Source organism: Chiloscyllium plagiosum, chromosome 37 (genome assembly GCF_004010195.1).
Source record: "Chiloscyllium plagiosum isolate BGI_BamShark_2017 chromosome 37, ASM401019v2, whole genome shotgun sequence".
NCBI lineage: Eukaryota > Metazoa > Chordata > Chondrichthyes > Orectolobiformes > Hemiscylliidae > Chiloscyllium > Chiloscyllium plagiosum.
The window spans coordinates 31,447,228-31,459,960 of NC_057746.1; the positions used below are offsets into that span (position 1 = coordinate 31,447,228).

The following is a 12,733-nucleotide window of genomic DNA, read 5'->3' on the forward strand; positions in this document are numbered from 1 at the left end:
ACAGTCAGGAAACTCTGTGCTGTCACAACAGTCACACATTCACCAAGGAAGCACCGACAATCAGCAGCTGATGACAGGACCCAAACAAAGGCCTTTTCTTGTACAAAAGGGAAGTGCTCTCACTGTCGGAGCAATACGGGAAGGTGGAAGTCGTCCTTATTCTGAGAGCGTGCCTGTGTTCCCTCGCCCATCGACCACTGCCCCCTCCTGCCTTTACAGAACAGCCAGCCAACAAGAGGCATCTATTACCCCCTGTGGAATTTTTAAAAATTCCTTTGCGATGACTTAAAAACTTGAAAATATGGTAAATCTCAACTGAATGTTTCCCTGCTGACCTCCCGTTGAATTGTTCCTCACTGGAATTATTAAGACGTGAGTCTGTGCTGATTCTTTTGTTGTTATTATTATTACTGTTGCTAACCTGCATCAGTTCATCATCCCACACCTTCCTCCTGCCCAGCTGAAGCTCATCAGACCTGAATTCACTCTTTTCCCGGGAAACCAGAAGCCATCAATAACCTCAGACTCAATCCCCATTGGAATTGGGGATTGGCTTCAGAATTGGATGGGGAAGTGGAGAAATGTGGGAGGGTGGGTGATGTGATCACCCAGTCAAACCCCTTTCAATCAGATGGCTCACATTTCATGTCCCTGGCAAGCTCTGCATATCCCTAATCAACAATCTACAAATAATATCTCTGATATTGTAAAAAAATTCATTTGTCCATGGGACATGGGTATCACTGCCTGGGCCTAGCATTTATTGCCGTCCCTAGTTGCCCCTTGAGAAGGTGGGTGCCTTCTTGAACCACTGCATTAGGTAGACCCATAAAATAATTAGGGAGGGAATTCCAGGATTTTGACCCAGCCACAGTGAAGGAACGGCGACATATTTCTAAGTCAGGATGGTGAGTGAGTAAATGGGCGAGCCCTCACCCTGTTCCTCGACTGCCCCACAATGGGTGTGTTTTAATAATGTCACCTCCCATTCTTCTAAACCCTAATGAAGCCCAACTTACTCAGGTTCTCCTCATCAGAAAATCTCTCTGGGATCTGATTTATACTTACGGAATACTGGGAGGCTTGGATAGAGTATATGGGGAGAAGATGTTTCCATGAGTAGGAGAGATGAGTATCCGAGAGTCTGGAAAAGTGCAGCAGGTCAGGCAGCAGTTGCTGGAAAAGCCATTCCTGAAGAAGGGCTTATGCCCGAAACGTCGATTCTCCTGTTCCCTGGATGCTGCCTGACCTGCTGCGCTTTTCCAGCAACACATTTTCAGCTCGTATCCGAGAGTCTAGCCTCAGAGTGAAGGGATGACCACTTTGAACTGAGATGAGGAAGAATTTCTTCAGCCAGAGGGTGGGGAATCTGTGGACCTCATTGCCACAGAGGGCTCTGGAGGCCGAGACATTGAGTGTATTTAAGACAGGGGGAGAGAAAGATAGGTTCTTGAATCCAGACTAGTGCAGCATTGTCAAAACTACTCTGAGGTGGTGCTAATCAGAACTATTGGGTCATCATTGTGGAGGAGTGGAGTGTATAAGCCAACGTTTATCTTTACTCAACATCATATGAAACAGATAACTCATTGTTCATCTACTTCCTGGATCCTAACTGAGTCAGTCTGCTGCCACGTGACAATGGCTAGGGATTAAAATGAATGGTCTGGGAAGATTTGCAGAATACTATGAGGACATAACTGTGAAAGCTCTTGATTCAAGGACTCAAAGTGAGGTCTGGTCCTCCTTTTTGTCACTTTCCACTTTCCAACTTTCTCTAACATCTCCCCCATCTCTTCCATTGCTGATTGTCATGACATAATACACTTTTTAAAATGCTGATCTCTCTTTCAGTGGACACAAGGAAAATTACAAAATGGCTGCCAGATGTCACCTGACGTTTTGCACCCACAATGCCAAGCTCCAGAAAAGGTTCCGAGTCAATTACAAGCAGACACGCCCAATCTCATGAAGACCACAGCAAGGTCATGGAGCTGTTCAACACGGGTGAACAGAAAATATTGACGTTGGATCAGTTGAGATGGTAGTGACCTTACCAAACGTAAAGCATTGAATCTGTACTATCCAAACTGATGGCTGACAAAGTTAATTTCCTCTCAAAATCTAATGGATGGATCTGTCACCTGGTGTGAAAACACCCTGCGACAGTTCTGGGAGATTAGCCATTTTAAGATTTCATTTCTGAAAGACTCCACTCTAAATTGAATTGCCAATGATGGATATTGGGAGATACCCTAAGAGGTAGAGAGCATTCTCAGCCAAGGGAATACAAGGAGAATGATCATTAGAAATTAACAACAAATCAAACAGAGGCCAAGCCAATGTGCGAATGCCGTAACTGCAGAAACAGTGAGGATCAAGAAAGCTTCTCTCGCTTGCTCAAAAACCTCTACCAGAACATCGCTGCCAGGTAGAGTGCTACTTTGGCATTGAAGGAGATGGTGGTGTTTGTTGGAGGGTCAGTCATCTCAGCTCCAGGACATCTCTGCAGGAGTTCCTCAGGGTAGTGTCCTCAGCCCAACCATCTTCAGCTGCTTCATCAATGACCTCACCTCCATCATAAGGTCAGAAGTGGGGATGTTCGCTGATGATTGCATGTTGTTCAGCATCATTCGCGACTCCTTGGATACTGCAGCAGGTCATGTCCAAGTGCTGCAAATCCTGGACAGTATCCAGGATTGGGTTGACAAGTGGTAATGACCATCACCAGCTATAGAGAATCTAACCATTGTTCTCTGACATTCCAAGGCACTGGACTCCTATATCAACATCCTGGTGGTTATTATTGTTCAAAAATTAAACTGGACTCATCGTGTAAATACAAGAGCGGGTCAGAGGGTGGGAGTCCTGCAGCGGGTAACTCACCCCCTGACTCCCATAAGCCTGTCCACCATCTGCAAGGCACAGGTCAGGAGTATGATGGAACCACATTTGAATGAGGTCAGCTCCAACAACATTTAAGAAGCTTGACACTGTCCAGGACAAATTTGGATTTGCACCACCGCTACCACGAATATTTCTTTACTTCATCATCGACGCTCAGCAGCAGTAGTGAGCGCCATCTACAAGTTGCACTGGGATCTTGATCAGCTGGGCCAATGGGCTGAAAAGTGGCAGATGGAGTTTAGAACATAGAACATAGAACGTAGAACATTACAGCGCAGTACAGGCCCTTCGGCCCTCGATATTGCGCCGCCCTGTCATACTAATCTGAAGCCCATCCCACCTACACTATTCCATGTACGTCCATATGCCTGTCCAATGATGATTTAAATGCACTTAAACTTGGTGAATCTACTACCATTGCAAAGCATTCCATACCCTTACTACTCTCTGAGTAAAGAAACTACCTCTGACATCTGTCTTATACCTATCTCCCCTCACTTTAAAGTTGTGTCCCCTCGTGTTTGCCGTCCCCATACTTGGAAAAAGGCTCTCCCTGTCCACCCTATCTAACCCTCTGATTATCCTGTATGTCTCTATTAACTCACCTCTCAACCTTCTTCTCTCTAACGAGAACAGCCTCAAGGCCCTCAGCCTTTCCTCGTAAGACATTCCTTCTATACCAGGCAACATCCTAGTAAATCTCCTCTGCACCCTTTCCAAAGCTTCCACATTCTTCTTGTAACGCCGTGACCAGAACTGTACACAATACACCAAGTGTGGCCGAACCAGAGCTTTGTACAGCTGCAGCATAACCTCCTGGTTCCGGAACTCAATTCCTCTATTAATAAAAGCCAAAACACTGTATGCCTTCTTAATCTGGGTGGTAACTTTCAGGGATCTGTGTACATGGACACCGAGATCTCTCTGCTCATCTGCACTCCCAAGAATCTTACCATTAGCCCAGTACTTTGCATTCTGATTACTCCGGCCAAAGTGTATCACCTCACACTTGTCCGCATTAAAGTGGACCCAACACTGACCCTTGCGGTACGCCGCTAGTAACTGGACACCAAGATGAACATGTTCCATCAACCACAACTCTCTGTTTTCTTTCAGCAAGCCAATTACTGATCCAAACTGCTATGTCTCCCACAATCCCATTCCTCTTCATTTTGTATAATAGCCTACTGTGGGGAACCTTATCGAACACCTTGCTGAAATCCATATACACCACATCAACCGGTTTACTCTCATCTACCTATTAAATTCAGATAAATGTGAGATGCTGCATTTTGGGAAAGCAAATCTTTGCAGGACTTATACACTTAATGGTAGGGTCCTAGGGAGTGTTGCTGAACAAAGAGACCTTGGAGTGCAGATTCATAGCTCCTTGAAAGTGGAGTCGCAGGTAGGATAGTGGAGAACGCGTTTGGTATGCTTTCCTTTATCGGTCAGGGTATTGAGTACAGGAGTTGGGAGGTCATGTTGCGGCTGTACAGGACATTGGTTAGGCCACTGTTGGAATATTGCGTGCAATTCTGATCTCCTTCCTATTGGAAAGATGTAGTGAAACTTGAAAGGGTTCAGAAAATATTCACAAGGATGTTCCCAGGGTTGGAGGATTTGAGCTACAGGGAGAGGTTGAACAGGCTGGGGCTATTTTCCCTGGAGCGTCGGAGGCTGAGGGGTGACCTTAAAGAGGTTTACAAAATTATGAGGAGTATGGACAGGATAAATAGGCAAAGACTTTTCCCTGGGGTTGGGGAACTAGAGAGCATAGGTTTAGGGTGAGAGGGGAGAGATATAAAAAAGACCTCAGGGGCAACTTTTTCACACAGACGGTGGTATGTGTACGGAATGAGCTGCCAGAGGATGTGGTGGAGGCTGGTATAATTACAACATTTAAAAGGCAGATGGATGGGTATATGAATAGGAAGGGTTTGGAGGGATATGGGCTGGGTGCTGGCAGGTGGGACTAGATTAGATTGGGATATCTGGCTGGCATGGACGGGTTGGACCGAAGGGTTTGTTTCCGTGCTGTACATCTCTATTACTCAAAGGGTCCTTAGACAGCACCTTCCAAATCCTGGGCCACCACCATCTAAAATGACAAGGACAGCAGATACTGGCACTGCAATCCTCCCTCCAAGTCACTCACCCTCCTGACTTGGAAATATCTCACTGTTCCTCCAGCATTCACTGGTTCAGAGTTCTGGCACCCCCTCCCTGTGTGTGTGTGTGGGGAGGGGGGGGGGCTGTAGATCAGTGGAAAGCAGTGGTTCCAGAAGGCAGCTCACCAGCACTGTCTCAGGGGGGAACTACAGAAAGGAAATAATTCCATCCAATTCAGGGATAAAGCAAGCAACATTCAACCATTCAACTCAGAAACCATGACAAATTCTGAGTCCTGATTTCAAATATTAAAACCTTTCACTTCAGAAAGGCAATCTTCAAGCAAGTAACAGGCCTGCACTGATAGCAAATGGATCTTCCTTAAATCTCTCTCGACCCAGACTTACTTTTAAGATGGCGGCAGAGGCTGGGGGAGGGTGAGCCCGAGGCTTGTCCACTCCAATCGGATTCTCTTTCTTTCTTTTTGTTCTTTCTCCTTTTGCTCTTTTCTTCCATTCCTTCTTTGTCTTCTTTAAGCTCGGAGGGTGACGGCTGAGGGAGAAGGCCTCGGCAGCAGCAGCGGCAGCAACGCCTGGCCAAGCCGGTCATGGTTCCACCACGGTCCGGTTTCTCCTGGCAAGTGAGGAGCAAGGCCCAGGCTTACTGCCCCTCACAACCTGAGCCTGGCCTCACAAGCCAGGCTGAGGTTCCAGGCCTGCAACTAGGCCCAAGTGCCTGAACGAGAGAAAGGTGGTCTCAGTCAGGCATGGCAGCCTCCCGGTATGGAGGTCTTGGCCCTCTGTGGTGGTCCTGGCCCTCTGTGGTGGTCTAAACCACCTGTGGTGGTCTTGGCACCCTGTGGAGGTCTTGGCCCTCTGTGGTGGTCTTGGCCATCTGTGGTGGTCTTGGCACCCTGTGGTGGTCTTGGCCCCCTGTGGTGGTCTAAACCACCTGTGGCGGTCTTGGCCCCCTGTAGTGTTCTTGGCACCCTGTGGTGGTCTTGGCCCCCTGTGGTGGTCTAAACCACCTATGGTGGTCTTGGCCCCCTGTGGTGATCTTGGCCCCTGTGGTGGTCTTGGCCTTCTGTGGTGGTCTTGTCTCTCTGTGGTGGTCTTGGCCCCCTGTTGTGGTCTTGGCCCTCTGTGGTGGTCTTGGCCCTCTGTGGTGATCTTGGCCTCCTGTGGAGGTCTTGGCCCCCTGTTGTGGTCTTGGCCCTCTGTGGTGGTCTTGTCCCTCTGTGGCGGTCTTGGCCCCCTGTGGAGGTCTAGGCCCCCTGTGGTGGTCTTGGCCCTCTGTAGTGGTCTTGGCCTCCTGTGGAGGTCTTGGCCCTCTGTGGTGGTCTTGACCCTCTGTTGTGGTCTTGGCCCCCTGTTGTGGTCTTGGCCCCCTGTGGTGGTCTTGGTCCCCTGTGGTGCTCTTGGCCCTCTGTGGTGGTCTTGACCCTCTGTTGTGGTCTTGGCCCTCTGTGGTGGTCCTGGCCCCCTGTGGTGGTCTTGGCCCTCTGTGGTGGTCTTGGCCTCCTGTGGTGGTCTTGACCCTCTGTTGTGGCCTTAGCCCTCTGTGGTGGTTCTGGCCCCCTGTGGTGGTCTTGGCCCCCTGTTGTGGTCTTGGCCCTCTGTGGTGGTCTTGGCCCTCTGTGGCGGTCTTGGCCCCCTGTGGTGGTCTTGGCCCTCTGTGGTGGTCTTGGCCCTCTGTGGCGGTCTTGGCCCCCTGTGGAGGTCTAGGCCCTCTGTGGTGGTCTTGGCCCCCTGTGGAGGTCTAGGCCCTCTGTGGAGGTCTTGGACCCCTGTGGAGGTCTTGGCCCCCTGTGGTGGTCTTGACCCTCTGTGGTGGTCTTGGCCTCCTGTGGTGGTCTTGGCCCTCTGTAGTGGTCTTGGCCTCCTGTGGTGGTCTTGACCCTCTGTTGTGGTCTTAGTCCTCTGTGGTGGTTCTGGCCTCCTGTGGTGGTCCTGGCCCTCTGTTGTGGTCTTGGCCCCCTGTGGTGGTCTTGGCCCTCTGTTGTGGTCTTGACCCCCTGTGGTGGTCCTGGCCCTCTGTGGTGGTCTTGACCCCCTGTGGTGGTCTTGGCCCCCTGTGGTGGTCTTGGCCCTCTGTTGTGGTCTTGACCCCCTGTGGTGGTCCTGGCCCTCTGTGGTGGTCCTGGCCCTCTGTGGTGGTCTTCGCTCCCTGTGGAGATCTTTGGAGGTGTTGAGGTCAGGATGGGTATTGAGGTTCGGATGGGGACTAGATATTGGGCTGGTGAGAAAAGGACTATAGACAGTGATCTGAATTCACCCTCAGACTGCTGCCACCCTCTCAGCTTTGAGATGGTAATTAAATTCATAGAGTCCTTCCCCAGTGATTATCTCACTGCATATTGCAGTGTAGTTTTGAGGATCTTGAAGGCTCAATCCTGCACTGACTCACTGAGACTTTGAGGATCTGGAATATATGTTTATCCATGATTGTCCTTTGTGGGCCCAGTCTCATCACCCCTCACCCTGAAGACTGCTGTCTAAATTCACCTTCATAGCGTGCTGGTGTTTACATGCTGTTTATCCTGTGACAGGAAATCAGAAATAGCCCACATGTTCAGGAGATGATTCAGCCGACTGATGTATGTGATAGAAAGATGGAGAGGGAAATCTCCATAAAATAGTGTTGCCATGGAGGACAGGGGTATGAGTGACAGTATATATTTCTCAACAGCAGTCACAACAACTTCATCGTCAGATTTGTCTTTGAGGAATTTTGAGGTTGCTGTAACTTTACACTTGGATTACAGAATCACTTGACCACAATGTGGCTGCCCACATATTAATTCGTGATTGTTTGACTAATCCTGAAACTGTCGTGTCATACATGACACATGCTATTCATATTTATCTCTCAGGAACATAGCCACCAAAACAATAGGATGGACAGGCCATTCGGCCCAGCTGCTCTGTGCTAGGGGCTTATGCCGCACAGGAACCCCCATCACCTGCCCATTCTACCCTAGTGCCATCATTAACATGGGTGGGAGCCTGAAATGGATAAATTGAGGCACAAACAAGGCCACATTCTTGTGGGACTGGACCAACAGTCGCTTGTCCCTTTCACCATCAGGAGAGATCTCTGGAAGGTGCTTGGGGTATGGTGGGAAGGGGAGCAGGGCATGTCCAGGAATGAACATTCAGCCAAGGTGAAACAGGAACTGAACCTGTGTGAGTTGCTAGCTATCGGGGCACCTGCCATGAATCCCTCTCGCTGGTGCTCTGCTTGGCACGAGTCTTGCCCATGCCCACGGCTGGGAAGCATTGTGACCAGAGCCATCTTCCAGTGTCCAGGTCAGGCTGGGGTGGGTGCTCCACTCTGCTGGACTGAGCCATACCACCCAGTTAATGTTCATTTTCCAAAGTTCCCTCAATCTGGGAAAGATGGGAAACTAGCAAATATGACCCAACTGTTCTCGAAGGGGGGATTTGGAAATAGGAAACCATAATCCAAACGTCTTGACAATCTTTTGTGGGATACATGTTATAATCAAACATGAAAGAGATTATAGCTATACATTTAGAAAATAAAACTCAAGAAAACCATTGGTTGCACGAGAGGAAATCACGTTTAACCAATTCATTCGAGTTCTTTGAAGGAGTAAGATCCATTATGGAAAGGAAGTGTGGAGATATCCTTTCCTTGGATTTGTAGAAGGCATTTGTTTAGTCACAGCACCAGCTGTTGTCGAAAACCAAAGCTCACAGCATCTTAGCAACAGAAGGAAGACTGGCTGGCTGGGAGGAAACAGAGCGGATACGTAAACCTGTCTTTGAGGGGGTTCTCAGCTTTTTACCATTTCGATCAGGTGAAAGCATGTGGATGCCATTCGGATTGTCAGTAAATTACTGTGCAAGGACACGAGGAGGGTGAGACTTATAGCTCAGTTCAATGAGTGGGCAAAAATCTGACAAATGGTGCGTAATGTAAGAAGATGTGAAGTTGCTAAATTTGGCTGGAAGAATAAATGTGGAGGATTGCTTAAACAGAGCACGGCTGCGGAATCCCAAGGGGGTTTAAGGTGTTCTCGGACTCACGTCACAAAAAAGTGAGTCTTCAGGTACAGCATGTAACCAAGAAAGCTAATGAGATGCTAACCCCAGTCACTAACGATTCGGGGGGCAGGGGTGGGGTTGTGACGAGAAAAGGAAGGAAGCTGTGCTGAGGTTCCTCAGCGCGTTGGAAAGGCCACGTGTCAAATACTTGTGCAGTTTTGGTCTCCTTATTTCAGGACAGATGCAAATATAGAGGAGGTGGCTCAGAGGAGCCTTGCTCGACTTATGTCTGATATCAGTGGGTTGTCTTACAAGGAACGAAATGATGAGAATTCCTGACATGTGGGCACCAGACAGCATCAGCTCATAGACTCTCAACCAGTATCTCAACGTACCACGGGCAGTGTGCCCACATCCACAGCATGGGCATCCTTCACATAGCAATCTCCTCCCATCCTCAGGAAAAATGTCCGACCTACGTACAGGGGACAGTACTTTGGAGTGACTTGCCTTGCCTTTTCCCACTTTGCTCCCTCAGCCAGTGCTAACAGTGCTTTCGCTTTGCCTCCAACCTGCTGTGCACTCCCAACCCTGGGGAAGCCAATGGTGGTTGTCAGTGGCGATCACACAAAGGGGGTGGACCATTCTGTGATATATCAATGCACCATGTGCTAGCACCTCACGTGGCATTCACAGGGCATTATGTTTCAGCCAAAGGATAAAGGTGCAAAGATGAAGGGGAGTGGTCCTCAGTTAAATCTTCAGCCTTGGGGTCTTGGCACAGTCTGTCAGGGTCAGGGTCCAATATCAGACTAGGATCTTGGCACAGTCTGTCAGGGACAGGGTCCGATATCAGTCCAGGGTCTTGGCACAGTCTGCCAGGGACAGGGTCCGATATCAGTCCAGGGTCTTGGCACAGTCTGTCAGGGGCAGGGTCCAATACCAGTCCAGGGTCTTAGCACAGTCTGTTAGGGGCAGGGTCCAATATCAGGCTAGGGTCTTGGCACAGTCTGTCAGGGAAAGGGTCCAATATCAGGCTAGGGTCTTAGCACAGTCTGTCAGGGGCAGGGTCCGATATCAGGCCAGGGTCTAAGCACAGTCTGTCAGGGGCAGGATCCGATACCAGTCCAGGGTCTTAGCACAGTCTGTCAGGGGCAGGGTCCGATATCAGGCCAGGGTCTTAGCACAGTCTGTCAGGGGCAGGGTCCGATATCAGGCCAGGGACCTGGCACAGTCTCTCAAGGGCAGGGTCCGATATCAGGCCAGGGACCTGGCACAGTCTGTCAGGGGCAGGGTCCGATATCAGGCCAGGGACCTGGCACAGTCTGTCAGGGGCAGTGACCCAATAAGCCCAGGGACCTGGCACAGTCTGTCAGGGGCAGTGTCCCATTCAGCCCAGGGACCTGGCACAGTCTGTCAGGGGCAGTGTCCCATTCAGCCCAGGGACCTGGCACAGTCTGTCAGGGGCAGTGTCCCATTCAGCCCAGGGACCTGGCACAGTCTGTCAGGGGCAGTATCCCATTCAGCCAGGGACCTGGCACAGTCTGTCAGGGGCAGTGACCCAATAAGCCCAGGGACCTGGCACAGTCTGTCAGGGGCAGTGTCCCATTCAGCCCAGGGACCTGGCACAGTCTGTCAGGGGCAGTATCCCATTCAGCCCAGGGACCTGGCACAGTCTGTCAGGGACAGTGTCCCAATAAGCCCAGGGACCTGGCACAGTCTGTCAGGGACAGGGTCCGATATCAGGCCAGGGACCTGGCACAGTCTGTCAGGGGCAGGGTCCCATTCAGCCCAGGGACCTGGCACAGTCTGTCAGGGGCAGTGTCCCATTCAGCCCAGGGACCTGGCACAGTCTGTCAGGGACAGTGTCCCAATAAGCCCAGGGACCTGGCACAGGCTGTCAGGGACATTGTCCCAATAAGCCCAGGGACCTGGCACAGGCTGTCAGGGACATTGTCCCATTCTGCCCAGGGACCTGGCACAGTCTGTCAGGGGCAGTGTCCCATTCAGCCCAGGGACCTGGCACAGTCTGTCAGGGGCAGGGTCCGATTTCAGCCCAGGGACCTGGCACAGTCTGTCAGGGGCAGGGTCCGATTTCAGCCCAGGGACCTGGCACAGTCTGTCAGGGGCAGGGTCCGATTTCAGCCCAGGGACCTGGCACAGTCTGTCAGGGGCAGGGTCCGATTTCAGCCCAGGGACCTGGCACAGTCTGTCAGGGACAGTGTCCCATTCTGCCCAGGGACTTGGCACAGTCTGTCAGGGACAGTGTCCCATTCAGTCCAGGGACCTGGCACAGTCTGTCAGGGGCAGGGTCCGATTTCAGCCCAGGGACCTGGCACAGTCTGTCAGGGACAGTTTCCCATTCAGTCCACGGACCTGGCACAGTCTGTCAGGGGCAGGGTCCGATTTCAGCCCAGGGACCTGGCACAGTCTGTCAGGGACAGTGTCCCATTCAGCCCAGGGACCTGGCACAGTCTGTCAACTCTCGGGGAGGTCAAGGTCAGTAATCTCTCCTTAAAGGGCATCAGGAGTCGAATGTTGGGCACCCCATCACCCATCTTGTCTCTTTGTGCCCTATTGCGAGTTCATCGACCCTGAATGAAACAACATGCTGCTCATGTCGGTGCTTCTGGAATTATTCTTGGCTGTTTGTCTCCATCGCTTTATCTACCTACAGATAGTTGAATTCTATCTATCATGTCCCAGCTTCTCCAATTTATCTTTCACTAGTTTGATTCCCTGTCCTTTTGTCCTGATTTTCATCACATGATTTATCATTTAATCTCACACTTAGGGAGGTGATGGCTCAGCAGCATTATTCCAGAAACCCAGGGAATGTTCTGGAGGACCTGGGCTCAAATCCCACCATGGCAGCTGGTGGAGGTTGAATTCAAGAACAAATATAGAATTAAAAATCTAATAAAGGTAGGACTAATAAGTTTAACTGCATTTATTTCAAAGCAAAGGGACCTAACAGGGAAGGCAGATGAACTCAGGGTATGGTTAGGAACATGGGACTGGGATATCATAGCAATTACAGAAACATGGCTCAGGGATGGGCAGGACTGGCAGCTTAATGTTCCAGGAATGGGGCGGCACGGTGGCACAGTGGTTAGCACTGTTGCCTCACAGCGCCAGAGACCCGGGTTCAATTCCTCTGTGTGGAGTTTGCACATTCTCCCTGTGTCTGCGTGGGTTTCCTCCTGGTGCTCCGGTTTCCTCCCATAGTCCAAAAATGTGCAGGTTAGGTGAATTGGCTGTGCTAAATTGCCCCTAGTGTTAGGTGAAGGGGTAAATGTGGAGGAATGGGTCTGCGTGAGTTGCTCTTCAGAGGGTTGGTGTGGACTTGTTGGGCCGAAGGGCCTGTTTCCATGCTGTAAGTAATCTAATCTGATACAAATGCTATAGGAAAGATAGAAAGGGAGGCAAGTGAGGAGGGGGAGTGGCATTTTTTGATAAGGGATAGCATTACAGCTGTGCTGAGGGAGGATATTCCTGGAAATACATCCAGGGAAGTTATTTGGGTAGAACTGAGAAATAAGAAAGGGATGATCACCTTATTGGGATTGTATTATAGACCCCCTAATTGTCAGAGGGAAATTGAGAAACAAACTTGTAAGGCGATCTCAGCTATCTGTAAGAATAATAGGGTGGTTATGGTAGGGGATTTTTCCAAACATAGACTGGGACTGCCATAGTGTTAA

The 12,733-nt window shown here is 50.3% G+C and overlaps 1 protein-coding gene across 1 annotated transcript in view; it reads right to left on the reverse strand.

Annotated features, from left to right (window-relative positions):
* Positions 1 to 5,961: 5,961 nt before the first annotated feature.
* The window catches only part of LOC122541558 (proline-rich protein HaeIII subfamily 1-like), a 20,270-nt gene continuing 13,498 nt past the window's right edge, over positions 5,962 to 12,733 (reverse strand). Inside the window, exon 2 of the mRNA XM_043678388.1 lies at positions 5,962 to 6,729. Within this exon, the coding sequence (XP_043534323.1) occupies positions 5,962 to 6,729 (768 nt within the window). The remainder of the gene's footprint in view (positions 6,730 to 12,733) is intronic.